Source organism: Camelina sativa, chromosome 6 (genome assembly GCF_030686135.1).
Source record: "Camelina sativa cultivar CO46 ecotype springtype chromosome 6, ASM3068613v1".
Lineage (NCBI taxonomy): Eukaryota > Viridiplantae > Streptophyta > Magnoliopsida > Brassicales > Brassicaceae > Camelina > Camelina sativa.
This window is the reverse complement of record NC_141885.1, coordinates 20343974-20371949: the sequence shown is the minus strand read 5'-3', so window position 1 is coordinate 20371949 and position 27976 is coordinate 20343974. Positions and strand designations below refer to the sequence as shown.

The 27976-nt window shown below is 34.4% G+C and overlaps 5 protein-coding genes and 1 pseudogene across 8 annotated transcripts; 3 read left to right on the top strand and 3 right to left on the bottom strand.

The window, feature by feature from the left end:
* Positions 1-421: 421 nt before the first annotated feature.
* On the top strand, positions 422-2059 carry LOC104699144 (aspartic proteinase PCS1 pseudogene; annotated as a pseudogene).
* Positions 2060-2326: 267 nt separating this feature from the next.
* Positions 2327-4817, top strand: SDIR1 (RING/U-box superfamily protein). 3 transcript variants are annotated; one of them, XM_010517830.3, is made up of 9 exons: positions 2327-2577; positions 2867-2971; positions 3066-3120; positions 3212-3264; positions 3352-3580; positions 3728-3839; positions 4318-4363; positions 4443-4562; positions 4643-4817. In XM_010517830.3, the coding sequence occupies exons 2-9, from the start codon at positions 2894-2896 to the stop codon at positions 4766-4768; spliced, it is 819 nt and encodes a 272-aa protein (XP_010516132.1). In that variant the 5' UTR covers positions 2327-2577; positions 2867-2893; the 3' UTR covers positions 4769-4817. The 3 variants fall into 3 exon arrangements, with proteins under 3 accessions (XP_010516132.1, XP_010516133.1, XP_087309613.1); XM_010517831.3 differs by having other exon boundaries at positions 2402-2577; positions 4446-4562; XM_087453487.1 differs by having other exon boundaries at positions 2402-2577; positions 4440-4562.
* A 24-nt stretch (positions 4818-4841) lies between these two features.
* On the bottom strand, positions 4842-6391 carry LOC104791841 (peptidyl-prolyl cis-trans isomerase FKBP20-1-like). The gene is made up of 6 exons (XM_087453488.1): positions 6050-6391; positions 5794-5926; positions 5570-5703; positions 5386-5465; positions 5212-5304; positions 4842-5121 (listed from the first exon to the last, which is right to left on the bottom strand). Exons 2-6 carry the CDS (start codon positions 5900-5902, stop codon positions 4965-4967), a joined length of 573 nt encoding a protein of 190 aa, XP_087309614.1. The 5' UTR covers positions 5903-5926; positions 6050-6391; the 3' UTR covers positions 4842-4964.
* A 2232-nt stretch (positions 6392-8623) lies between these two features.
* On the bottom strand, positions 8624-9300 carry RTFL7 (ROTUNDIFOLIA like 7). The gene has a single exon (XM_019246505.2). It carries the CDS (start codon positions 9089-9091, stop codon positions 8852-8854), a length of 240 nt encoding a protein of 79 aa, XP_019102050.1. The 5' UTR covers positions 9092-9300; the 3' UTR covers positions 8624-8851.
* Positions 9301-19712: 10412 nt separating this feature from the next.
* Positions 19713-23316, bottom strand: RBL (Noc2p family). Of its 2 annotated transcripts, none has more exons than XM_010517823.3 (11): positions 23067-23316; positions 22764-22894; positions 22561-22627; positions 22343-22451; positions 22156-22266; positions 21573-22061; positions 20996-21295; positions 20581-20907; positions 20267-20473; positions 19976-20156; positions 19713-19872 (listed from the first exon to the last, which is right to left on the bottom strand). In XM_010517823.3, exons 2-10 carry the CDS (start codon positions 22870-22872, stop codon positions 19977-19979), a joined length of 1899 nt encoding a protein of 632 aa, XP_010516125.1. In that variant the 5' UTR covers positions 22873-22894; positions 23067-23316; the 3' UTR covers positions 19713-19872; position 19976. The 2 variants fall into 2 exon arrangements, with proteins under 2 accessions (XP_010516125.1, XP_010516126.1); XM_010517824.3 differs by having other exon boundaries at positions 23038-23158.
* Positions 23317-26249: 2933 nt separating this feature from the next.
* Positions 26250-27668, top strand: EXPA16 (expansin A16). Its single transcript, XM_010517822.3, has 3 exons — positions 26250-26504; positions 26627-26945; positions 27108-27668. Exons 1-3 carry the CDS (start codon positions 26351-26353, stop codon positions 27415-27417), a joined length of 783 nt encoding a protein of 260 aa, XP_010516124.2. The 5' UTR covers positions 26250-26350; the 3' UTR covers positions 27418-27668.
* Positions 27669-27976: the final 308 nt, after the last annotated feature.

Here is a 27976-nt window from a genome sequence, read left to right as displayed (position 1 = left end):
AAACAAATTTATAGTATTATTTTTACTATTTTAAAATTTTCATTTAATTTACTTAATTCATTTTTAGTTAGTTATTATTTTTATTATTTACTACAAAATTATATTATTGTTTATACTATTTTAAAATTTAATTAATTTTAGTTAATTCGTTTTTAAATTATTTATTGCTATTATTAATTATAATTAATAAATATGCAATGAATGAATGTGGAGGAAGGAGAAGTGAGCAAAGTTAACTTTATATATATATATATATATATTATTATTATGTAATTTATCTTTTATTGGTTATGTATGTTCTCTTTTATTAATGGTGATTCTAAGCATTACCAAGATTTGGTTATTGGATTCATTCTATATATTCTCCCTTTTCTGTAATTTATTGTTATTGCATATATATGCATTTTCTTGATTTCCTTTAGTTTTTTTTAGGTCAAAGATTTACATTCCTTATGAACAAGAAATTCCTTTTTTCGTAAGAAATTCACATAAACGTACATATGATAAATAATATAAGGACGAGCAAATCAAGATCGAAGAGAGACAAGGAGTAAACAAGATGTCTTCTTCATCGATTCATCTCCAAATCATATTTTGGCTTCTAATAATTTCCCCTCTCGCTTTCTCCAGAATCCTTCCTACAACAAACCAAACACTCATCTTCCCTCTAACAACCCAAAACACTTCTTCATCCTTACTCTTCAAACGAAATCGTCTTGTTTTTTCTCCACCCATCAAGGTTCCTTTCACACACGATGTCACACTCACCGTCTCTCTCACCGCCGGTTCACCTCCTCAAACCATCCAGATGGTTCTCGACACCGGAAGCGAGCTCTCATGGCTAAAGTGCAAACAATCCTCCTCAACCTCCATATTCAACCACGTGAAGTCATCTTCTTACTCTGCTATACCATGTTCGTCTCCCGTTTGCACCATCCAAACCCAAGATTTCTCCCTTCCAGCCACGTGTGACAGAAGACTAATCTCTGCCACGTGGCTGCCTCCTACGCCGATGGTGCCTCCGTGGAGGGTAACCTCGCTCAAGATACGTTTACAATCGGCTCGTCGACGAGACGTGCTACGTCGTTCGGGTGCATTGACGTGATATCAAGCACGAGACCAGAGGAAGACGCTAAAACCACCGGTTTAATGGGTATGAACAGAGGTCGGTTATCGTTTGTTAACCAGATGGGTTTATCTAAATTCTCTTATTGTATATCCGGTTCTGACTCTACCGGTGTTTTGGTTCTCGGTGAATCGAGTTTCCATTCGCTTCCACCTCTCAATTACACGCCTTTGATTACTCTAACCGATCGGTTACCTTATACTGACCGGTTCGCGTATACGGTCAACTTCGAAGGAATTCGGGTCGGGTCAAAACTGCTACCTATCCCTAGATCCGATCTTATTCGTGGTCAATCCGGAACGGGTCAGACGATGTTGGATTCCGGTACACAGTTCACATTCTTGCGATCTCCGGTTTACAAAATCTTGAAAACCGAATTTACAGAACAAACCAAATCGGTTCTCACCGTTGACCCGAGTATCGTGTTTGAAACCGGAATGGATCTTTGTTTCCGGGTCGGGTCAACACAGCTTGATTTTTCAAAATTGCCAGCGGTGACGCTGATGTTCAACGGCGGCGCAGAGCTGACCGTGTCGGGTAAGAAGCTGTTGTACCCGGTACCCGGATCCGGATCGAAGAAGTATTGCTTTACATTCGCTAACTCGGAGCCTGCGGGTATTGAAGCGTTTATAATAGGGAACCATCATCAACAAAACGTGTGGGTCGAGTATGATCTTGCTCATAAAAAGATTGGTTTTGCTAATGACGTCAAGTGTGATCAAGCTAGTCAACAACTTCTTGGATCGCGACGACTTTGAATAACTTTTGTTTTTTGAAAATTATATATAAGGGACATGCATGTGTTCATTGGATTCTTAATTATACGTATTTTAAAAGTTTTGTTTTCACTAATCATTTGTTAAACTTAAAACTCGGTTGTTTTATCATTTTTTTTTTCTTTACGGTTTGGTTTTAACAAAGAAGATTTGGTCATCAGAAGAGAACATTTTTTTTTGTTAAAGATCAGAAGAGGACATTATATTACATAATTTGATTTTCTTAAGAAATCTACATTTGGACTACTTGCTTAATCAGAGCAAATGTGACAATATATATTATTTAATAATAATAAAAAAAACATTCAACACGATAAATGAACATTTTGTATTTTAACTCTGAGAGCATGGTTTAAAAATCGTTAAGTAAAGGATTAATCGAAGTCACGAGAGTATGAGCCAAAAAAAAAATAAATAAATAAAGAAGTGACAGTAGAAACGACGACGTTTGTGGTACCAGTGCATGCAGTATCACTTTACTATTCATAAAGGAATTAATATGGTGGCTATTACATATGAAGACAACAACAACAAAAAAAAAAAACTAAATCCTCAAAGTAGCGATAACTCGGTCCGAGTCGACTCGGTCCGACAGCGATTCCGTGACTCCGCCGTCGCCACGCCTATGTTACGTGAGTGAATCCGACTCTTCTCCGTAGATTTCTCCACCTCCAGGTGAATTTATCTCGTCCGATCTCTAGTTCCGTTCAATTGATTCTATCGATGATATATATTTTTTTTTCCTCATTTCAATCTCTTGGATTATTTGAAAAGATTCGTGTTATTGTTTAGGATCATCGTAGGATTAGTAAATGATTCGAGTTCTCATTAAGTTGTTTTTTAGTTTTGATTTTTTGATTGAACCAAATTTAGAGATTCAGTGACAAACTTGGTACCTTTACATGTCTGTCTTTTGTATTGCATGCTTTTTAATATGATAATTGTATTGAGCAAAACTTTGCAGGGGCTCACTTGTGAATTTTTGGAAAAGATGAGTTTTGTTTTCCGGGGAAGTAGAGGTGATTTAGAAAGCGGATTCTCTGGTTTTATACCCGAGAGACGAGCTATGGTATGCTTTCTCTTCTTAACAATTGGAAAAATATAAACATTCTATTACAAATTGATCTTTTGTTAACTTATGGTGGTATTGGTGAACGCTACAGCGTGTTCATGGAGCTCGACCAGCTCATTCTAATTCCCTCGCTTTTCTAGTTACAGGTTATTTTTTTAACTTCAACCCTTATGTCTTCTGCAATCATTTTTTCTGTTATGATGTAATACTTACTTGTTTGGTTTGTGTGTTTTGCAGTTCTTTTGCTGTTTATGATTCTCAGTTCGCATCAGATGCCTCCTAATTTCCTGGTATGCTATATACTTGAGATAAAGTTTTTATCTTTTCAGTTAGTTATCTTTAGGGTTATCAGTTTGACATTCCACATATTTTTTTAGCTCTGGCTTGTGCTTGGGGTGTTTTTGATGGCAACGACCCTTAGGATGTATGCCACTTGCCAACAACTTCAAGCTCAGGCTCAAGCTCATGCTGCAGCAGCAAGTGGCCTCTTTAGTCACACTGAGCTGAGGTTGCATGTGCCTCCCTCCATTGCTCTTGCTACAAGAGGACGTCTTCAAGGACTTAGGCTCCAGCTGGCTCTTCTTGATCGGGAGTTTGATGACTTAGGTTAGTGAATTCTGTTTAGAATATAATTTCTTAGTAAACTTGAGGATTTGACATGCCATTATCGTCCGTTTGTCCCTTTTTTATTTGCCTAGTTCATATACTTGCTCTTTATAGTTGAAGTCTGAGGCAAAAGTTGTCCTGTTGCAGATTATGAAACTCTAAGAGCACTGGATTCTGATAATGTTTCCACAACTTCTATGAGCGAGGAAGAGATCAATGCACTTCCAGTACACAAGTACAAGGTGTTGGATCCTGAAAAGTGAGTAACTATTGTATCTTAATGTGTTTTCAAAAGTGGGAAATTTTGAGGAAGAAGAAAATAGTAAGTTAGGATGCTGTGACATAGCAACTTGGATAGACGTTAACTTCCTTAATGGGGGAAGAGAGGGTGGTCGAATTTACAACTTAGTAGGTTAGAAACTGATAACTTTTTGGGAATATTGTACTTAGCTTTACTGTTTACTCTGCTAAATAGGGTGAAAGAACATGTAAGGTATTGACTATTGAGTGTGTCCAGTGATGACTAAAGATATGTTCTTCAATAGATTCTTCTAAATTTACAGGTTCCAGCCGTTCCTATCACTACTTAATAAATCGTTGGCTCAAGGCCCTTTTGTTTGTCATTGAGTAAAAATTTCATTAGCTCAAGGATCTTTCGTTTCTGGAACAGGTTGATCTAATCATTAGCTAATAAATCTGTATTCATGGTTTTTGGCTTGTGTTCGTTTTGTTGACAGTGGTTGCTCTTTGGCCAAGCAGGCATCAACGTCATCCTCAGCCGAGGTAATTAAACAAAAATTTCATATGTAGTTGATCAGTACTCTAATTAATTTGTCATGGTATTTTTCATTGTTCAAAGCAGCAGAAACAAGATTCTGTCAATGGAAGTAAAAAAGGAACAGAAGACGAGCTCACTTGTAGTGTTTGCCTAGAACAAGTAACCGCAGGGGAAATTGTTCGCACCTTACCTTGCTTGCATCAGGTTTCCATATTCTCTCCAAAACTAAAATCCTCCGAGGTATTTTATTGTCTCAAGACTCATACATGTATCCGGTTGCTCAGTTTCATGCAGGATGTATTGATCCATGGTTGAGACAGCAAGGAACATGTCCTGTCTGTAAATTCAGAGCTCATTCAGGATGGCAAGAACAAGATGAGATCGATGATGATGCTTCGGACATGGTTTGAAAAGTTTGGTTTCCGACACTTGTTATGCTATTAATGTAATGTGTGTGAGAGAATTAAGCCCCAAACCATGTAATGGTCAATAATCAATATGATGATTGATGACTCTGCTCTTTAAAACAGTTAAAAAAAATTCAAAGCTAAATCACAAAATGGTATCCAAGAGATACAGTCATTGGTCCCTTTTTTGGCTATTACATTATTTAGCTTTGCCTTTGCCTTTTCCTTTGCCTTGACCTTTCTTAGCATCTAGCTTAGCTTGAATCCTAGCAGCTGCAGCAGCTTTTGCTTCTTCTCTCTTTTTCTTATCATCCTCTTTAGCAGCTGCAGCAATCTCCCTCTGCTTCTTCAGATCCCTGCAACCATAAACAAAAGGAGTATTATATATATATGCCAATGGAGAAGAAAGAAATCAATGTTGGGGTCCAAGTGTAAATCATGCTTACTCTAGTCTGGCTCTCTCCTCAGAAACACTGCCAACACTAGCACCTTTCCTCGGTCTACAAGCAACCAATTCCACTTCGAAAATCAAAGTAGCACTGCAATTACCAAACAACACATCGATTACGAAAAAAAACACAGTCACACGCCTTGAAAGAGATGCAAGCAAGTTAACATACTCAGGTGGGATATCAGGAGGAGACCCTGCTCTTCCGTAAGCATATTCTGGCTTACATGTGATTTTTGCAACTTCTCCAACCTGAAAAACAAAAAAACAAAAAAAAAAAAGATAGGCAAATCAGTTGCATAAAATAACTGAAAAAAAGTTCAGATTGTAAGGGTCAAAAGAAAGACACAACAAACCTTCATGGTCTTAAGTGCAATGTCCCAAGAACGGATAACACTGCCTGTTCCTAACTCAAAAGAGAAAACAAGATTGTCTTCACGTGTAGTGTCAAAGACCTTTTCGTCTTCAGCCAATATACCCTCATAGTGAACTAAAAACATTAAAATCAAAACATTTGTTATTATTATGGTTCTTCATCAATTCAACACATATGATTTGGGTAGATGAATGAATATAGTACCATCGACAACAGGGAGATCATCAGAAGGTGAAATAGCATCAAGTTTGGCTCTCCTAACAATCTCTTTCAAGACACCACCATCTCCAGTCAAATCAATTGCATCACCCATAGCTTTTTAAAAGTTCAAAGATAACTAATTCACCCAAGAAAAAGAAGAAAAAAAACACAAACGTCTCATGACAAATATTACATGAATCGTGAATAAAACAAGTCCTCTAGATGCAATTTGATCTCTCGAAATCGAACTCGAACTCACCTGATTCGAGTAAAGATGAATAGTCTCTGATCGAATAACAAAAAAGGAAGAAGCGAGAGTGGAGTAGAGGAGATCGGCGGCCATAGACTGTCCAAATGAGTCGAGAGAACTGTTTTCCTGAGAATCTTCTTCTTCTCCTCTAATCCGATGCTCACGTGTTGTTCTCTGGGGACCGGTTTAAAAATTCATATTCGGTGGCCCATTAGGCCCATTCTGTTTTCAACAGGTCTTCTTCTATTATTAATTAACCCAATAGACGTAAGCCCACGCAATATGTAAAAACTGGATTTTTTTTTTTTTTTTTCTTTGATAAAATGTTTTATCAATTTATTTCGGCTCTTCAGTCTTCACTCCCATTTTTCACTTTTGTAGAAAAAGAAATGAAAACTATAATTGTAAAATTTTGCAATCTCAATAATCTAACTAAAGTACAAAAGATTCCGCAAAGTAAAAAATGTAACAGTTAAAGTCAAAACGGAATATTTGTCCGCGTGGTTGTTGTCTAAGACAGAGCAATTGATGATACTATTAAACAAAAGCCAAAATCAAATCAAGCATGCTAATGAACAATCAATATTCTATAAAATCATTAAACAAAATATCCCTTTGGATTTGTGGGGATGGCTGGTAAAGTCTAGTTTTCAATCAATCATTCCCCAAAACCCCCTTTTCATCACTTACTAAACTATTTTAATTTGTCTCTTTATATATATATATATTGGAACTGAAATGTACTTAATTACATATCTCCTATATTTGTTAATGCCCCCATTATACTGTTATGTTTATTATATACACAGTTTAGGAAAAAGTATTGGCATTTTTTTTATATAGGACAATTAAATCGGACCCATACGAATCTCACTGTTTAAGCAAAGGCAGCCAGTTTTAATCGGACCCATAATAATGCTGAGGTATATAGTGAGCAGGTATGTTGAGATAGTGGTCATATTGGAAACACTCCATGCTTACTCTGCATAATCATTGCCATAATTATTGAAAAGAAACTTAACTATAAAAATGCGTGATCATCACTATGGTCAGAACTTTAAAATTTTTGAAATATCCTAATGTCACCACAAAGTATCAAAAGTAAAACATATTCCCTTTGTCACATGAAGATTGATGTTTTGGAATATTTTTTTGTCCCATAAAGATTAAGATTGATGTTTTGTAAATTTCAAGAAGTAATCATTGAAAATATTTAAAATTTTGAATTGTTATTAGTTTAAAATTAAATAATATTTCTTTAATCAAAAAAATATATATTTAAACTCAGTAATCATTGTTTTATTAAAATGTGTAAAAGCTTCTAAACATCAATCCTCAGAGGGAGTATTATTTAATTTTAAACTAAGAACAATTCAATATTTTAAATATTTTTAATAATTATTTTTTGAAGTTACTAAAACATCAATTTTTGTGGAACAAAAAAATATCCCAAAACATCAATCTTTATGAAACAGAGGGGAGTAAGCTACACTGGAAGATTAGAAAAACATGAAAAATGTAGTACAAATAAAACAAGAGCGATGGCTCTAGCCCATTGCCCACACACATACATATACACAATACATCTAAAGTATAAATGCCATCGATTAATTCATAAGTATCATCCAAGTATAAATGACAAAACCATCTACTTATGGTACCAATCATGTTTGTTCAACTAACATCCGAAGTGTCAATTCCAAGATCAGTAGTCATTGCACTTGTAGATGAAAAAAACAATATTAAAAAAAAAGAACTTTATGTACGTCCGTCAATAACAATAAGTTGATGAAAGTAAGAAAGTTGATGATAATCTATTCTAGAGAAATATTCATTCTGAAAAAAGTATGATCACAACATTAGTAGTAGCTCAATGACTAGCAGCATTGGTACTTTCTTTCTTTCTTTATTTAATCACCTAGCTATGCCTAAGACACTACAATTACATATTACTATCATTTATTCAAGCTATTAATATGAACTATAAATTTATAATAAATGTGGCCATATATAATGATGATACCAATGGAAGTTACGGGACCAAATAATACGTAGTGGCTTTAATTTATAAATCTGAATATTTTTCACGTTTGTAATATTTCTTCTTATAGTAGTATTTTTAAGTGGCATGTAATCATGGACTACGTAAGATGTTAAGTTTTGTTAGCACTTAGCATAGTGCAGATCCATTGCATAAAACAATTATTTTTATGTTTATGTAAGCTTTCTTCCTCTTAGATAATCTTTGTTTTTTTGGCAAAAAGAAGAAGACTCTTTTATTTTATTACTTTAAAAAGATAATCTTTAATAATTCGCATGTTCAATCCACTACATAGTCACAACATTATTTCTTTGGAACAATTTGAAGTTACCATAATTGTCCTTTGACTTCAAGGATATTCGAATTTTTTTTATCACATATTCACATCGAATTTATGAAAAAAAAACTTTTTTCTCTAACACATTTAAGTCATAACACGTGATTTAAACAAATCGGCTTAGACAATACTGCGATATGTTTTCAAATCACGTATTCACGTTCAACTTCAAGTAACTAATATAATATCGATATGATCGAGCAAGAAAACGAACTGATATGTTTATATTTTATAGAAGTGCATACATTGAAACTGATGACCAAAAACATAACACAAACATTCGAATCTAAATTAAAACTAATACGTTGAAACCAGAAACTATAGAATCCCTCTTAATTATGTACATCATTTGTATCTCTAATCTACTTTCATAGACTAAAAACTGCGGCAAGAAGAAGAAGAGAGAGAGAGGGTTTTTTTATGTTTGATATAGCTAGCAGTGGTCGGAGTAAGTATTATGATTATCAGTCCAGCAAATAAGCATAACGACGCATCTACGCATGATGTAAAAGCGAGCTCTCTGTTCTTTCACCAATCTCCCACACTTCCTCGTGAAACTGTACTTCCCCTGTTTCTGTCTCGACGAGCGCGTGTTCCTCAACGTGCCTTCATCGTCTCCAAACCTTTCCTTTTTCGATAACTGAAACTGCGGTGAGATCCTCGGTCGAGACATTAATTTGCGTTAAGATTCTTAGACTTCTAATCCTCCTTGGGAAGTGAATTGATGGTTTTGTTAGATAGATTCTTGTTGGAGACTGATGGATTTGAGATTTTTTTCTCGAATATGGGAGATTCACCAAAGTTAAAGAGAGAGAGAGAGAGAGAGAGAGAGAGAGAGAGAGAGAGTTAAGGAAGAGAGAGTATAGGATACTTCCCCATTTATAATGGTTTTACAACTTAAGTATCTTTTTGAACACAAAACGGCTCAACGAGAAAGAACAATTAAATAAAGCAAGCTATAATAATTAGTTTGTTTTTTTCTTTCTCCTTTTTCCATTTCATTTACTCAAGATATATTTAATTTATAAACCTCAGTATCACAGAGGACTACTTAATTTTATATTTTTCTAAACCTAAGCATATTTTCGAGAAAAAAAAAGAATAAAAAGGAAATAACCTGTGAATAAGAAACAAAAACTAAAAAGGCTCATAGCATTTTAAGTTTTCAACTACAATGATGATCTTATTCTTACAACAAAACATGGGTTTCTTTAGAAGCACTTGTTTCTTTTTGTTTTGTAAATTTCACTAACTTCAATAAAAAGTTCATAAGACAAAAAACATGAACAAAAACTTCAGTATTCAAAGTTTGTTTTTTGAAAAATGGGTGCATGAGTCAGGAAAGAGGAAAAGATTGAGCAGAAAGAGAGATTTTAATGCATGAAAGCAAATCTAAACTCTCAGTGAGCTTTTCTCTGCAACTGCAACTGTTTATTGCTTTCTCATTACAATTCATTATTATTCCACCAACAACAGTCATATTCACTCTTCAACACAACAATAGAAAAAAGAAAAAAAATAGAGGTCCAACGTAAAAAATAAAAGCATAGAGCTTAACAAAACAACCACTCTTCCAGTAAAACGATACTAGGACTAATAAAATTCGTTGACTATTCAGAATATGTAACAACATCTCAGAGACTTGTAATAATTTTGCGTCTTTGAAAGCTCATACACATCTCAATAAATCAGAAATAAATATTACAGTATTAGTAACGAATCCGAATGTAGTAATAAGTGATATTCTTGTAATTCACAAAAGAAAAAAAAAAGAAAAAAAAAGTCATTATCGCTTAACAGTGGCATTGAATATAAAAAGCAAAAGCAGAGACATATCAAACAAAATCCAAATTAGTCAAGCACCAAATCTTGTTCTAATCATTGTGGTTAGGATTATCAATCACCAATAACACTAATCCGAATTTCTTACTATATACTGGTATTTTCTAAATAACCATCACTGATATTCATACGAGTATCTCATTGTTTAACCTAGGTCACTAGATTGGCCTATGATTGGATGCAACTCATACAATGGTCTCTTCGTCTCCAAGCTAGCTATTCTTTTTTCCCCTTTTATTATTTCTCGTTCTATTACCAGTGTATATGAAAACAAGCTAAAAATTTACATAAAAATACCCAGAGTAAAAAAAAGAATTGCTTACTCAAGAAGAATAAAAGAGTTGTAATCGGAAATATCAGAATCTATCAGACAATAAAGATTAACATTCACTTTCTTTTTTTTTTTTTGAAAAATATGCGTTCATAATATTTCACTTGTAACTTTGTAAGGCATCGAAGATGAAGTTCGAAATTAACTCAAAATCTTATTTTGATTTGCAAAAATGTCCATATTTCTTCGGACCGAGCTAGGAGGATTACGAAAAATAGTATGTGCATGTACATACGTTTTACACCCACAGTTTAGGCCCAAAATTAAAGGCCCAAAACTACAAAAATGCCTTAAGTGCCCAACGTTACGACAAATGGGGGATGCATTTGATAATCGTTTACCTTGAATCGACCGACCAACCATCAAATTAAATCTTGGAAAATTCCAAATGTAACCAATCAAATTGTTTGTCCGTCGGTTACATCAGTGTTTATTTTTAACCCTTAACACAAAGAACAGCTTGCGAGATCACGACGGATGATGTTTACAACTCAACCCACAATTTTAAAGTACTATATATGGAATCACGGATGACCTAACTTACAGCAGAACCTCCCAAAAGCTTTTATTGATAGTAATCTGCAAAATGCAAATACTGCATAAAGACGTTTTCAAACCTAACTGTAATCCGGGATTCTTGTCTGAATTTGATTTCCAGTATCATTGTATAGCTTAGACCAATTATTACACCAATAATATTTGCAAATTGACTACTTAAGTCAAGTGTTTTGAATATTGGAAAACAAAAAAAAAGAGAATCCATGACACAAATCTACCTCACTTGTCTTCAAATGTAATTCATGCATATGTTTTGGACATACGAAAAGCTAGCGTTGGTGTTGTTACATTTCAACTTTCAACATGTCACATATCAATGAGACCAACATTTAGGAAGCAAGTTTGATTTAATTAAGATTTTGATCGATACTATAGAGCCCTTTGAAATAAAATCTACCCACTTTAAGCTTGTTTGGTCTACTAAATAGGGAGTCCTCCATCAAGAAAATATTAACCATCCAAACTAAATGCACGTTGTAGTTCCAACACAGTATTTACCAATTTCTGGCAGATCTTAAATATTAGATAATATATCATCGAATCTTTGCAGCAGAGAACAACTGCAAAAGCCTCGTACACAACTAAACCACTTTATTGTATAATACTATTTGCTCGCACAATTATTATGCCCATTTCATACATTAAACTACAATTTCACACACTTAAGGGATAGATCATAGTTTCGATTGGCACTAATTAATTAACCTTTAGAAATGAGATTCATATGTTATAAAATCTTCTCTAGGAAATCAGGTTCGAAAGATATGTATATATCAAAAGTTAAGAACTCTCATAATTATACCTGTCACATACACATCACATCATCATCTACTACATTAGAGAAGCATGATCCGAAAGTAGAGATCTAATCACATATTATAAAAAACCCTGGACACACAAAACAAGGAGGAGGGGTTGGATTATACATGAATATGAGTCCTTTGATTAACCAACGGACAAAGAGAAGGGACATAACCAGATGTAACCGAACATAAAACAACAGACATATGTAAGCACTTTCTTTGCATTTATGACTCAGCTTTGAAAGAGTCATATATTCTTTGGCGGTACAAATATAACCCTAAAACCTAATCGGAATTTTTGTTCACGATCTATACATTGGAGAAAGAATATAACAAAAAAAAAGGGGAAAAAGACATAAGGGTTCAGTTCATCAGTTGAAAGCACCATATACATACATCAGTACATCCGATCCACCTTTTTTCCCACATCATTTATTGTCGTTAATTTCGTCCACAAAATGTTCATACGCACAGAAATATATCAAAAATAAAAAATAAAAACAAATATGCTTTAATTAAACGATCAAACAAAAATTAAACATATGCATCTATACCTTTTGCTATAGGATTTATCACAAGTCATTATTGGAAGGATATAAAAACATGTTGATATGTATTTTGGATTTGAAAAAAATGGAGAAGAAAAAACCCTAAAGAAATAAGTCATTTAATTGCCGCTGCAGCATCATCAAGATTCTCAAATCAAATGATATAGGCTCCAAAGGAGAACCCTTAAAAGAATCTGATTTCTGAATCTTGAAGATGTTGCAATAGCAAACAATGACTGCCACTAACTTCAGAATCTGAACTCATCATCACAATAACCCTAATGACTAAAAGAGATCTGAAGACGAAAAAGAAGAAGGAAGAGACGAGATTTTAGGGTGAAGAAAGTAGGAAAGGGTAAAGAGTTTAAATAGAGGAAAGAAAAGAGATCGACGGTTGAGATTTTCTTGACATACTAGAGAGAGAGAGAGAGAGGAAGATTAGGGAAACAGTTACACATCGTAATCGAAGATACCAAATATACCAAAGCTCATTAACCCTCACTGTGGCTATAATAAATTTAAAAGGTAAATCTGAGTGATATAAAAAAAAAAAAAGAAATTGAAGACAGTAAATTAATGGAGCAAAGTGTTAAAACAAAGAGAGAAGAGAGATGCTTTGCGTAGTTCACAAGCATTAAGTTTTGTGGATCGATGGAAATTGACACATTTGACAGCTCCCTTCCTCTCTCTCTCAGTCTCAGTCGTCACCATTTAGGGTTTAGGGTTTCCTCAGACGTTTCCTTGCTTTTGGTCCCTCCCCTTACAGTTTCTGCTTCTTTCTCTTTTATCTTTTTTTCTTCATATTAAATTATTGTGACTTTGAAAAACTTTGTGACTTTGAAAAACTTTTTGTGGGTTTTCACATTTTCATGTTTATTGTTCCTTTTTAGTTTTTCTAAAAAGTGATCATCTATGCTATTTGGTCTCATCGAGCGGCGCTTGCTTTTTTACCTCCAACTTATCTTAAGCCAATATCCAAAAAAAATCACTTCAAGAGTTTCCTATTGATAGATTAAAGAAAGATTACTCTACTTGCAAATACATTAGACGACAAAGTATGCAATAGTCATCAACTTTAATTTGTGTCATATCATACATATATTTTTAAAAAGTCATCAACTATAAATAAGTTCTTCATCTGATATCTCCTGTTATAAACAGTACCTTTAAAATCACTCTCACTCTTATAACACATAAAATATCATGTGCATGTTTAACTTCATTTAAAAACAAATCGATTTTGTTGGATCGTTTGAGATCCCATGTAATTAGGCTTACTGTTGTGCTAAAAGCTTGCAAGGACCTATTATTTCGGCGTCTCATTTGTGATCCTTCCTCCTACGCAATTTATTGGAACTTGCTGATTTATTAGGAGAATTGTATTGCAAAAAGTTTTATTAAAAAAAAAAAAAAAAGACTACAGAGACGCTCAGACGCAGATGCAATAAATTTGCTTTAAGTATTCAATAATTTATGTAATTACTTAGTCGGTTAGAGACATATTGGTTTATTAATTACTACCGGACTTGAAACAATATGAATTACGTTTTCTTAATTATCATGTATAGAGATATGATCAATTTTTTCTTTTTAAGTATGACCAAATGTTGATCCGTTATCTACAATGTAAATTATGGTCATACAAAAAAAAAGTTCTAGCAATTCTTTTTGACAAAAGAAGTGGACTTCCTCTCTCTTTTTTACAACGTCCACATGTACAACATCATGCTTGGTGACTTGGTGTTATGGTATATTAAGGGTGTGAATGGTAATTGCGGTTAGGGCGGACAAATCCGTCTGCGGATCAGACCGCTCTGTTTTAAATGTGGACAATGAACCGCTGTGGTCTAACTTTATTTGTAAACAAAAACAGTTTGCAATTGGTCCGTAGCGGTTTTGTCTCTGCTTATTTTGGACCGCACCACTGCAGACTATACATAATGAATGGTAAATAAAAAATGGTTTAATCCGCAGATGGATTTGTCCGCCCCAACCACTGCAACCATTCACACTCTACGTGATTCTCTAATGATGACCCAAAAAAAAGTATACCATAACAAGTCGAGATATATTCAGCTGTAGGGATAAGCAAGAAACTCAACTCGGAGGATTGCTGTGGGCAATTGAGAGCATGACAAGTTATCCGGTAAACAAAGTTGTTTCTGCGCTGCAGGAGGATTTTTTGGTAAAAGCGATTACCAAACCTACAACTTCACCTTCATTTAGATATCAATGGAGGTTGGATTGTCTCTAAAATCTATTAGAGACTGGAAATTCTTTTTGGAAAACTCATCTTCAAACAGGGGAGCTCTGCTTATAGCTCAGAATGTCACGAATGATTGCACGTTTTCCAAAAATTCTTTTTGGAAAACTCATCTTCATTTTTTGGTTGGGAGAGGCCATCCGTCATGGTTAAATGGTCTGTTTGTGGAGGAAAGGTTACATGTCTCTAATTGAATTTTGAGTTTTAAAATTGGTAGGGTGGGTTATACAGGGCAGTTGTGTACAGGCCTGTTTGGTTTTTTGTAGTATTAGAGAGGAGATAGGGTAGAAGTGTGACCCTATAATCTCGTGGATGTTTGCTATGTATGTGCTCTTGGTGGTAAATATATCAATCAATACAACATCAGTTGACAAAAAAAAAAAAACAAGTCCAGATATATAGGTGGGTTGAGCCCTATAGGCTAATTAATTTTCATTGAATGTACATAAGATTCCTGAGATATGGACTCGTCTAATAGTTCAGCTACTCAAAAGAATATATAGCTATTAATTACAATTGCATAACTCCAGATTATTTCTTAGCTAGTACACGATAAATCTTATGCTGTCAGAAATATATTGGTGAGAAACGAGGATGTGGTATGACACAAAACCCTAGTGTTGCCCACATAAAACATTATAGTAGAGATTTTTAAAAAATGTAAGTGCGTGCGTATAATAATAAGTTAAGACGTACCAAGTTGAAGAATAGAAAGAGAGAAAAATAAAAATAGAAAAAGAAGATACACGAAGATAGAGGAGGAGATGGGACATTGACGTGGCTGCATATGCCATAGAGTACGGATACATGAGAAGTGGAGCCAAAGAGCCTATCCTCCTCCTCGTACGGGACCCTTTTTATTTTTTTATTGTCACATCCATCTCTTCATGTCATAATGTGTACACCGATGTTTTCTATATAACTATACCGACGGACCAACATACTATTTCCTCCTAGAACTATCATATCGTACCAATTTCCCATCGATATTTGCCTTTTTACTAGTTCTCTTTCGGATTTATATCCTCCGCCTATTTCCCCCCGAATCCATACTTCTCCGCCTATTTCCCCATCGAACTGGATTTACACAGTTTTGGGGTTAAACCCGATAGAAATCCATGTCAAACTGGTATAAAATCAATTTAGAACCCGGATAATAGATTCAACCCGACCCGACTTCTTCTTCTTCTATTTTAAACTCGATAACCCCCAAATTTGCTACTATGAACCCTAAAAATCGAAATTGAAAAGGAAATCCTTCTCTCTCAAAATCATGAGCAATGTCTCTGGATCTTCTAGCTGTTCGACAAATGTCCGCGAAAGAGGTAGAGTTGTTGGTGTACCTAAGAGATATTGGTGTGGAGAAGCAGTTGTGACCAAAACTTCCAAATCCGACCATAACCCAAATCGACGGTACTTTCGTTGTGTGTATGCAGATGGAAACAAGGTAATATGAAGTTAAAGTTATTATTTGGTTATTAATCTTTGAAAAAGTTGTAAATGATAACCAAATCAATTATATATGGTCTAGCATCGTTCTTTACCGTATCAATCTCTACAACATAACCTTGATTTGCTTCTAATATCTCAGCCCCATAGTCTCTGAGCCGTTCAAAGTGAGTGTCATATTCCAGCTCTATCCATCCCAAAGCCTTTCTCCTAGCAGCTTGACATTGACCCCTAGTAACTGATATCTTCCACTTCTCCATTATTGTCTGCTCCATCTTCAAAGGCATGTAATATTCTGGTTCTTCTCTAATCTTCTCAAGAAATAACCTAGATATGACTGGGACCTTCAACATTTCACACTCTCCATTAGGTACACAAATATGCTTGTTCGTGTAGAGTGTAATCCTCCACATCGAGTCATTGTGAAGAGATGCGGCATACACTTTCCACATGCATTTCCCCTTAGCACCAACACACTTAAAACTGATTCTATCCCTATCATACTTGTATTGCTTCAGGTTACATCCGCTTGCCAGTGCATAGTCGAGAACACACTCTTTAAAAGCGATTCCATTGTAGAAGTTTTGCCCTTTGTACATCGAACCATCACCACGAACGATTCTACACCCCCTTCTCGCAGCATCACTACGAACACATTCGTCAGCCTCATCGTCGCTTTCTGGGTACACATTATGGCGAATCGATTCCTCCGTCTCTGTAAAATCTGTTGCCAACTTGTCCATATGAAATTCATCTCGATCCGCAACTTCTTCGTCGAAATCTACTCCAATAGGCGGAGTAGTAACGGGAATTAACGCCATCACAAGCGCCAAGAGAGAAGAATCAAGAAGAAGAAATCACAAAAAAATCTTAGGGTTCGTCGAGAGAGAAAAGGGAAAAATTGATTTGGGTTTTTTTTTGATTTTTAGGTTAAAGTTAGGTTTACTTATGTAATCGGGTTGTAATCGGTTAGTATTCCGGTTTAATAGGATTTAATTTGGTTAATAAGGTTTGTGGTTGGTTAATCAAAACAGTAAACCGTGATAACCAAAATGATGGGAAATTTGATGAGAAGTTTAAGTTCGATGGGGAAATAGGCGGAGAAGTATGGATTCGGGGGGAAATAGGCGGAGGATATAAGTCCGAAGGAGAACTAGTAAAAATGCAAAGATCGATGGAAAACTGACACAATATGATAGTTTCAAAGGAGAAATAGTACGTCGGTCCTTTGCCCTTCGGTCGAGTTACAACCGGTTCAGTCTCGAAGTTTTTGTATTATTGTTGTTGAACGTATATTTCATAAGTTCAAGAATATTTTTTCAAAAATTAGGCGCTTATCAGTATATGTATATTCATAATTGATTTTTAGTTTTTTTCGCAACCATGATTCAATCTACCTGTCGTACTTACTAAATAAAGTGTCTTAATTATATAAATGTCTTTACATGTTAATTAATCCCACATATCTCTAGTAGCATTAAATTTGAAAATGTAAAGTGATGGGAGACTATATATGCATATGCGATGACAACAAAAGAAAAAACTTAGGATAACACACATAACCCTAACTAGTAACTAATCAAATTAAGACAAATATGTTTGTATAGTACTAGAGAGAGGTTATGATATTAATCTAATTAAGCTCGATCGACTCTACAAAGTGAGTCACGGAGTCTCTCGTGACACATTAATTGCTTTCAAACCAATACGAAGGAACAAATAAAACGATTGGTTGTGGAAATTAATAAATGTAAAAGGGTACTACTTCGTAGGTGTGTATAGATAGCCCTTAAATTTCGCTGACAATTTTTACACAAGGAAAAAGAAAAGAGAAAGTGAGAGTTATAATTTTAATTTTAATTATTACTCTGAAATGAATATATATGTATATATACATAGTCTATTCTTATTAGCTTTCTTCATTTGGAAAACCCTTTTGGGCAATCTCAGCCTCTTTCTCTGTCTCCTCGTATACTCTTTTCCCCTCCTCTCCAACTCCTTCTCCAAAATCGATAATTACATCATAAAGTGACAAACTATTACGTCCATTACAGCTTTTTTTGTTCTCTTTACAATTACAGTATACCAACATCTTCCTTAACAGCCGAAAATTATAATAAGACTGTGTTTATTACTTAGGAATTTGTTTACTTTTCAAAAGTACGTATAAATATGATGACATGCTAATTACTTTGATCATCGTTATCCATATTTTTCTTACATCGATTCTTGTTTAGATAGTAGATGTTTTCATCTCCACCTCTGCTAGAGTTCTTTTTCATTTTTTCTTCTTGAATGTTTTGTTATGTTCTTCCAACAGTAAGAGACAATTAATGTTTTGTAAAAAAACTAGAATGAATTGTTGCCTTTGGATAATATTGTTAATAGTTAAACATCCGTAAGAAAACAAAGCATATTGCCATTAATGATAAATTAATCACACTGTTTAAGAGATAAATACATCAACACTCTTTATATGAAGACAGAAACCAACATTTATTTTTATAGAAAGTTCTAAACATGCGGGCTCATAAATCATAATCTCCTTACATTCGAAACTATGTATGTATTGATCCAGCAGAACCAACTCAGTGATGTTTTAATCAATCTTCTCAATTTGATTTCTCAATCTCATGATTGTGAAGATTTTTATTTGCAAGATCTTTTTATATTGACAGACACAATAAAAGTGAGTTACTGACTTACAGCTGAGTGTTAATTATAATACGTTTTGGACGATTTTAGTTCAGTAATCCACTGTTTAATATATGAATAACAGAATTATAAACATTCAGCAGTTCAGTATTTAATGAACAACATCATAAATATGACCAAGAAAAACATCTTTGTATACCTGACCAAGTAAAATAAGTACATGTTTTTTGAGTAAAATATTGACGTATAGAATTTTATGATTGGGCTAATTTAGTGTACAAGACAAGACTACTATTCCTCCAATTGGTTCTTACTTTTTATCAGAATTTTTTATTTATTGATACATCAAACTGGATCAGCAAAACAGAAGAACAAGAGTAAAAAGAAAAAAGAAATTAAATCTTATCTCGTCGTGAGATGGGAAACCCATCGTGCTTTAAATTTTTGCAGAAGAATCTCGTCAGACTCTGCATTGTTTTAAGGTAGTTAGTTATGTCATAATAATTATTCTCAACAATGTAAAAGTATCTCTAAAAGCATAACAAAAATGCTCATAATTATTAAGTTCTTAACCAAAATATTAGAAACGATGTGACAAGTTTGATGAGTTTAAACTTTAAAGTCCTTTTCTATCAAAAATTAAGTCGGTCAATTTTTTATCTTGTAAACGCAACCTAAATAAAACTTAACACACTCTGTTACAAGGTATCGTCGTCGTGAGTAGTGACTTAGTTCTTTATGCCTCTAGAGTCTCACTTTCATGCAAACCTCCACAAGGATTCATCATACTCAACTAACTTGGAATCGTTAAAGCTCACAGCGCCGTACTTCACTAGAAATACAACTAAATCGAATAGAAATCCCTTTTTTTTTTCTTTTTTCTTACACCAAGTTTTACACATAAAGTAATTCATGAAACCCAAAATAAATAAATAAACATCGTCAACGCCAAAAATGGAGTACAAAATCTGAGTAGTTTCAAGGGAATCTGCGTTGATGCAATAACTGCAGCAAAAAAACAAACAAAGACAAATATTGATCAAATGTCTGAGAATAACGAACTAGTGTTACAAAATCACAAACATAGTATATTAGTTCCCACACTTACCTCACTTCTTCTTCTTCTTAGTCCCAAGAGCTTTGTTTATGATGCTTTGATAGTATTGTGTGTAAGGAGCATTTGTATTTTGCTTTTCATGCTGCATAAACAAGTCTGCGGATTTTTGATCGTTTGGAGAGAAAGTAGCGTCATCTCTCTTCCTTTGCACAAACTCAATGTTCGACTCTACCTACAAACATATAAATAAAAGCCATTCTCAAATCAAAAACAAGAATCATTCTAAGCCAAGATTCTTAATATTCCACAAATGGCAGTAGATTTAATTTGTATAGAATTTACCTGCACGATAAAGCGTTTCACCACTCGTTTCAACCCTTCCATATTGCTTTTCTCGTAAAAATATTTTAGCCTCATGATGGGAATAGTAGCAAGTTCTGGAAATGATATGTGGAAGCTCCATTGAGCGAAGTGGGCAGCAAGCACTTCAATCACAGAAAATATGCACTGTTCTTGGAAATTTTGGGACTTTAACCAATTCTTGGGCAGCTGCAAAACAAAGAATCTATTAGCTTACCCAGGGGATGATATATACATTGAAATCTACTATGTAAGAAATTTCTACTACAGAGCCTTTATGGTGCTAAATTTCTAACCTTTACGGTTGAGACTGCGTCATGCTTCTTCTGTTCTTGCTTTTCACCATCATTTGTGGTTTTATATTCCAACATATCCCATACCAATGATGCAATGGGAATGAATATACCGCTTGTCCGAGAGAGATGATTGAGCCATTGAATACATTTAACCCTTAGGAGCAGGTACCGTGGTCCAATAATTAGTTGAGCAACTCCATTTATAACCTGAACTATGGTATAAAGCAGAGTCTTGAGATCACAATCCTGAACGTTGGCGGCAATAAAATTTACCCAGAGATCAACACAGTTCGTGAACTGCCCACTATGTATCTTCTCAACAGCTTCCTGCTTACAAAAATTGAAAGAGGCTAAGAAGACAAATAAGAAAACTTTTTAAGTAGAAGGGAAAAAGTACGCAAATACTAAGAAGCACCTTATTCTTTGTAATGAGAGCCATCTTTAATAACTTGGCAAGTTGTGTAATAGAAACAGAGGCCTTGGTATATGACTTCTGCACATCTTGAGAGCATAGTTCAACAAGAGAATCTCTGAGGAACGGCAGACGTTCTAAATTTGCCGTTGGAACATCGCAGTCATGTAGATAGGCTTTGTACATATTGATTAAGCAGGTATCAAAGCATTCCGAGTTAAAAACCATACTGATGTCTTTCAAGATTAGAAAAGCCTGCTTCGATAGAGTCTCTTCACCAGTTACCCACAGGTGGATAGATATCTGCACCAATTTACACAATTAGATATGACTTTCCAGAAAACAAAGTTACATCATATCTAAAATTGGAAAAATGCCAATTAGAAGAAAAGCACCTAAATAATTTACTCAACTCTACTACTTCTATTAAGGATGTAAACCAAGAATTGTCAATGCGTCTATCTAAATGCTAGTGTTCTATAGGCGAAAAGGTTAGACAAAATTACAAGCTAATGAGTCTAGCCCAATATATGCAAATTTTCATAAAACATATATTGGGCTATATATATATAAAGCGTACCTTGATCAATTTTTTCAGAAGATCTGGAAATGCAGCAAAAAGCACGACAGAAACTCTAAGTTGGGTAACAGCAAAAACTATTATCTCCGAGTCTGCTGCGTGCTTAACAAGATGCAAGGTACTTCTTAAGAAAGATTTGACCAGTGGTTTTAAACTATCCCATTTTGGGTTGTTCTTCAACTTCATAATCTTCTCCTTAATACTGGAGTCTGATAATCCCAAAATACTCCTGAAAGTGTGATCAGCTTTTTGGAGCATAAAAATCAAAACCTTTGCAAATGTTTCACTGTCTTCTATGTCATAGACTATATCAGGCTTAGCAATTCCGGATGGTTCGTGCCCATAATAACATGCAGCTCGATACCAATTTAACAACCTAATTAATGCTTGAACAGACTGCTTCTCATCAACTAAGTCACAACAAGTGCTTAAAACAGATCCTGAGAGTACTCTGCGCTTCATTATATCTGAGTCAGCTCCGTCTACCAACTGCGTGGGATGATAGATAAACTCACCATTACTTTGCCGTATAATAAGAAGAGTATGCTAACAAATCTACCATTTTTCAACAGTTTAATAATACCTTTTCACTCGATTTCGCAAGCTTTCTCCTCTGTTTTTTAAGCTCTGACAGACTCTCTTTGCTCTGCACCGACATCTCATCACCTTCTTCTCCCTCTACAGCGGGAGAGTCCTGAACATAAGAAAATACTATGAAAACTTGCTATCATCACAGATAAATTTTTGACTAAAAAAACTAAGATCAATACCTCATCCAGATATCCATCACTATCTGAATCACCATCGGGGAGAACTTCATCATCATCCTTTCCGAATACAGCATCTATTGATATATCCTGAAAATCTTCTTCAGGGCATCTAAAAACGTATAAGAAAAATCACAATCACATGGTGAAAGAAAGTCGAACAGATAAACAGAGCAGCTGTTTTAAGTAGCGGTACTGTTCAGCTATACAAAAACTCTTACATCTTCTTAGGTTGCTTCTCAACCTTCTTCACCTCCTTTTCATCTCCCGCTTCGCGACGCCCATTTTCTGAAACATAGAAAGTTAACAACATTGGTTACAAAAGAAACCACCGATAAGTAGAAACAAGGTACAATTAAAAAAAAAAACAAAGCTTTCAAGACTATATAGCAAAACCACCATGATACTCAAAATAATAACTTACTCTTTGCAAATTTCTTTTTGAAGAAAGGCTTAAGCTTCCTGTTTCGTTTCTCAACGGACTGGAGATTTTTCTTGGCAAATTTCCTAGCTTTCTTCCCCAACTTACCCATTGGACTGCTCCAGTTACTGTGACTGCAAAAGGGTTTCTACGTATCAGCTTTGATGCACAAGCAAAACTAATAACTAGGTCGATAGAATTCGAACTCTCAATCCAGAAATTTGATAGACTATATATCCCAATTAAACAACTAGGTTACTCTGAAATCGAAACTAACCTAAGAGAAGTCGAAGAAGAAGAGTTTACCCTTTAGAACCGAGAGCACAGATGAATTTGAAAAAGAGGAAGTGAAACTGAGAACGCGGCGGTGAACGATGAAGAAGGAACAAGTCCAGAAGGGTTTTAGGGCTTTTTTTTTTTGGGTTTTAGCCAATGGGTGGGTTGTCAATACGGATCCAACTATCCGGGTCTTGTCTGACGTGGACAAGGATTGTTTTGCTACTTTGCTTTTTTTTTTTTTTTTTTTTTTGTGGCGAACTGTTTTGCTACTTAGCCTAATCGGCTAATCCTGATGGATATACAGTTTTTATTCTATTTTATAAATAAAATTAACATACATAAGTGTTTTGTTTATATAATGTGTTATACTTGTATAAAAAAACTATACTCAAAAATTAACCAAAAAAGTTGTTTATGAAGCGGAAACCATATAACACTATTTTACGTATTTTATTATTTTTAGTTAATATATAGAAGAGTAATTATCAAACTCAAGCTGACAAAAAAAAACTCAAGATGCAACTGCAAACCATCTCGTGAAATCTGTGTAATTACAGTCAGAATTAAAGTTTAGCTATGCCAAAAGTTAAGTAGACCACACAAAAAAATATCACACTGATGACTGATCAATACTGAAATACTAAATATCTTGAACTTGATTTTCTCTTATTGACATCTTCGATTCGATCTGTGATCTTAACTTATCTTTGTTTTTTTTTTCTTTTTTTTTTTATAGAATATATGACATTTTTTCATTTACCCATGTCTAAATTTTTGATAATCTCAACCGTTGTACACAATAGTATGCATTAATAGTGTTAAATTCAGATCGAGAATATGTTTGATCATACTTAGTTTATTGAAATCAAAGATTTATTTAGATACAAATTCATCATGTTTAAGCTATAAGTAATCAGATGTTCCTTTATATGATTTCATGTATTGCTTAATTTTAACTTCACAGTTAGCAATCTATATTTTTACTTGTATCTGAAGCCTAAGTAATTACCGAGCAGGTACATGTTTGTGGTAATATACATTATTTCATGATTTAAACATATATATTCTGTGTATACATATATTTTAAAATAATTAAGCACACGCATCATTATATTTCTTCTCAAAACAATATATATGAAAGGTTTCGTACGTACGCTTCTAAATATTCGAAACAGCATGTATTATGTTTGATGTAAATCAAAGATTCCTTTATATATATCATTTTAAGAACAGACAACAAACTTCATGTAACTTGGATATCATAGTTGGATTAATAACCAAATTCTAATACCATGTCAAAGTTTAACTCAAAATCAGTTGATAACAAGCGAATTACTGAAATGAATCGATATTTTCAAGATGTAATATGGCTTCATATAACGAACTGTCAGGTTGGATCCTTTAAGTTGTGCAAGCGCAATGTTTTTTCATTGCGATATGCTTAAATACGATATCGTACGTCGTACATGCCCTGGTGGCCTGGTCCTTTGGCTTTGGATCAGTAGTGTGCAGTCAGCAATGTTTTCTTAGAATATGTTGTTTGTTCGCATAAGCTTTTTTCACATTAATGTGCAACTTCCAGTTTCCATACACTGTGATAACATTTAATACACACGGACACGGACTTGCACTGCATTATAATGTTTTAGCTCATCCTGCTAGCTAGTTGGAGATGAAAAATTGAGAATTGGCATCTATATTATTCAATTCATAACAAAATAATATATAGAAAGGAGTGAAAATTGTTTAGTGTATATTAGAAAGAAATAAATGAAAAGACGAGAAATCGTCGGAAGAGAGTAGAGGTATTGACAAAAAAAAAAGAAAGAGTAGAGGTAGATGATAAATTCACATGCAAGTGGGGTACGTATGCGTTCATGTGCATTTGGGAAAAATAAATACACACGTCACTAATTACACGTATACACGATTTTGTAGAAACGGATCCTAGACTCCTGCCTACTACAACATTGTATTAAGTTTTAACTAACACAAATACTATGATGACTTAAGAATTACAGTTATGTCACATTATCATATCTACCAAAAAAAGATACACAATCTATAACCACGAGAAGCTATAAACTTTGATTAGTTAAACATAACACGTATGTATATTTTGTTTTGCTGCGTGGATGAAGTGGCAGATATACAAAATCTGGTTGGTGCATAGATATGCCTTGTCATCACCAAATGTCCTTAATGCTCTTCCACCGTCACCGCCCCTAACTGTTTCCCTCTTTTTTAATATCCATCTCATGCATGCTTCACTTCTCACTTGTATTTTCTCACATATATTTTTAAAAAATATTATGAAAACTATCCCAATAAATTGAGTATAAACATATTCATAATCATCTGTATTCTATATAGTTTTTTTCAAGAAATAATAATATATGCTTCTAGTGTAATTTATATATTATTTTACATGCTTCTATAGTTTGTTTTCCATTTGTAATGATAAAATAATGGAATTATTTAGAAATTTATCTTATATATTTTATCACGAAAGTAAAAAAAATTATAAAAATATAACTCGATTTATAACATCATGCATGACACATTGACACAAGTTAGCTATGTATAGACGTACTGCGTACGGCGTATGTACCTAAAGTATCAATGTATTAATTATGGAAAGTGTCGAAAATATAAACCTTTGTTCAATCATCGTAGAGTTTTATACATTATGCACATTCATGCGTATTGTTTCGCAGAACTTTGAAATTATTTTATGAACACTAAAAAAGGCAAAGTCAACAACATGTTACATGATGTCAACTCAAATGTTTTCTCTATTACGTTGTTTCACTATCATCATCGTTGCTTAAAAACCAAACTAATTATTTGTTAGTTTATAATATATTGTATAGGAGTGGGTTTTTATAAATAAGACATTAATTTGTAGTATAATTATTTTCGTACTTGGTTGGCCAATATATGCATTTATCTATTTTAATTTATTTTGGAGTTTGTCTCACATTACATTATTAATAGATTTCTGAATTTTTAATCGGATAAAAGACTGCTATGATCTCATTGCATTGCAATACTATTAAGATTACAATTGCAAACGGTTATAAACCTATATTTTCACCACCTATTTTATAAAGTTTTATCTAGAAAATACTAATTTCAGCCAACTCTATCTCTATCTCTCTCTAACTTTAGAGTTTCTCTCCACCAATATAAATAGCCATCTTCACAAGTGTAATTTCCACCATCCTCAAGTCCCTCCCTTAGCCTTCTAGTCTAAGTCTAACAATCACTTGATCCGGTTCTCTCCATTTCAATCACATATACTAACCAAAATGGCAATCAATCCATCGATTCTCTTAACCATAATCCCTCTCTTCCTCTTCCTGAGCCTCACCGACGCCGGAATCCCTGGCGTTTACTCTGGCAGCTCTTGGCAAACGGCTCACGCCACTTTCTACGGCGGCAATGACGCTTCGGGAACCATGGGTCAGTCCACTATCATCGAACACAAATTCCAAAAACTATACTTGATCATTCATTATACTTTAAAAACAGAGCACTCTGTTTTCTCTTATAATTCATTTTTTGTTTTCTTTGTTTTGTGTTAGGTGGCGCGTGCGGATACGGAGATTTATACAGCCAAGGGTACGGAACAAACACGGCAGCGCTAAGCACAGCGTTGTTCAACAGTGGCCAAAGCTGCGGGGCATGCTTTGAAGTCAAATGTGTCAATGATCCTAAATGGTGTCACCCGGGTAGTCCTTCCGTTTTCGTAACCGCAACCAACTTTTGTCCTCCAAACTTAGCCCAACCTAGCGACAATGGCGGCTGGTGCAACCCGCCACGTGCTCACTTCGATCTTGCAATGCCCGTTTTTCTCAAGATCGCTGCCTATCGTGCCGGCATTGTCCCCATCTCTTACCGCAGGTATACTTCACATATACAACTAAAAGGAGGTTAACTTGGATTTACAATAAGTTTTTCTCTTTTCGATAACATTGTTTGGTTTATAAAGTACATATCGAGAAACATATTAAAAAGTTGCAATGAATAAAATTACTAAGTTTGTGAAATGTGGGTTTGGTATAGGGTGGCATGTAAGAAGAGTGGAGGGATAAGGTTCACGATCAACGGTCACCGTTACTTCAACTTGGTGCTGATCACGAACGTGGCGGGAGCAGGAGACATCGTGAAGGCAAGCGTGAAAGGTTCAAAGACTGGTTGGATGAGTTTGACTAGGAACTGGGGACAAAACTGGCAGTCAAATGATGTTCTCGTTGGTCAGACACTTTCCTTCCGTGTCACATCCAGTGACCGCAGAACCTCCACTTCATGGAACATCGCTCCTTCGAACTGGCAGTTTGGACAAACCTTTGTCGGAAAGAACTTCAGGGTCTAAAATGAATCGATGAAATCAAAACATTCAAAGTGGTTCAATTTCCACAACTTTGAGTTTGTAATTTCTATTATTATTGTTTTTTCTTATGTGATTTGGGGAGTGTGAGAGAATTAAGAAAGCTGAAGTGGCTGTTGAAAATGTTGTAAACAGCCCGCAGCTTATACTATTTGGTTTGCTGCAGTTTCATTATATAACTTACCACTTGTACTTATACTAAACTTCTTCTCTTTATCATTTTTTTTTTTTGAAAATTCTGCCTAGACTATTTTTAAAGCAATGATCATATACTTTATTCTCTAAAAACAACTAAATTACATATTTTCTCAAGCAATTTATTACATATATTATAAATTTATAAGTATTAATTACCATAAAAAATAGATACTCAAAAACATTGTTGACATTTACAGTAATAATTTCTAAAATTTGTTTAGAATTAATTCGTTCTATTTATATTTCCCACCAATTAATTTCACTTGATTTTAAAAATTGATCGACTCGGTGTTCCAATCCAATAGATAAAAAAAGCCGACCCGGTGGAGTTATAGTGATAAAAAAA

Excerpts from the sequence above, each read along its gene's own strand:
- SDIR1 (XM_087453487.1), top strand. The coding sequence starts at position 2,894 with ATGAGTTTTGTTTTCCGGGGAAGTAGAGGTGATTTAGAAAGCGGATTC. Across the intron at positions 3,840-4,317 it reads AAGGTGTTGGATCCTGAAAA|TGGTTGCTCTTTGGCCAAGC; the intron begins GTGAGTAACTAT and ends TTTTGTTGACAG. Across the intron at positions 4,563-4,642 it reads CCTTACCTTGCTTGCATCAG|TTTCATGCAGGATGTATTGA; the intron begins GTTTCCATATTC and ends CCGGTTGCTCAG.
- LOC104791841 (XM_087453488.1), bottom strand. The coding sequence starts at position 5,902 with ATGGGTGATGCAATTGATTTGACTGGAGATGGTGGTGTCTTGAAAGAG. Across the intron at positions 5,704-5,793 it reads TGATCTCCCTGTTGTCGATG|TTCACTATGAGGGTATATTG; the intron begins GTACTATATTCA and ends TAATGTTTTTAG. Across the intron at positions 5,122-5,211 it reads GAGGAGAGAGCCAGACTAGA|GGATCTGAAGAAGCAGAGGG; the intron begins GTAAGCATGATT and ends TTATGGTTGCAG.
- RTFL7 (XM_019246505.2), bottom strand. The coding sequence starts at position 9,091 with ATGTCTCGACCGAGGATCTCACCGCAGTTTCAGTTATCGAAAAAGGAA.
- RBL (XM_010517823.3), bottom strand. The coding sequence starts at position 22,872 with ATGGGTAAGTTGGGGAAGAAAGCTAGGAAATTTGCCAAGAAAAATCTC. Across the intron at positions 20,474-20,580 it reads ACGCAGTCTCAACCGTAAAG|CTGCCCAAGAATTGGTTAAA; the intron begins GTTAGAAATTTA and ends TTTGTTTTGCAG. Across the intron at positions 20,157-20,266 it reads TGAAACGCTTTATCGTGCAG|GTAGAGTCGAACATTGAGTT; the intron begins GTAAATTCTATA and ends ATATGTTTGTAG.
- EXPA16 (XM_010517822.3), top strand. The coding sequence starts at position 26,351 with ATGGCAATCAATCCATCGATTCTCTTAACCATAATCCCTCTCTTCCTC. Across the intron at positions 26,505-26,626 it reads TGACGCTTCGGGAACCATGG|GTGGCGCGTGCGGATACGGA; the intron begins GTCAGTCCACTA and ends GTTTTGTGTTAG. Across the intron at positions 26,946-27,107 it reads GTCCCCATCTCTTACCGCAG|GGTGGCATGTAAGAAGAGTG; the intron begins GTATACTTCACA and ends GGTTTGGTATAG.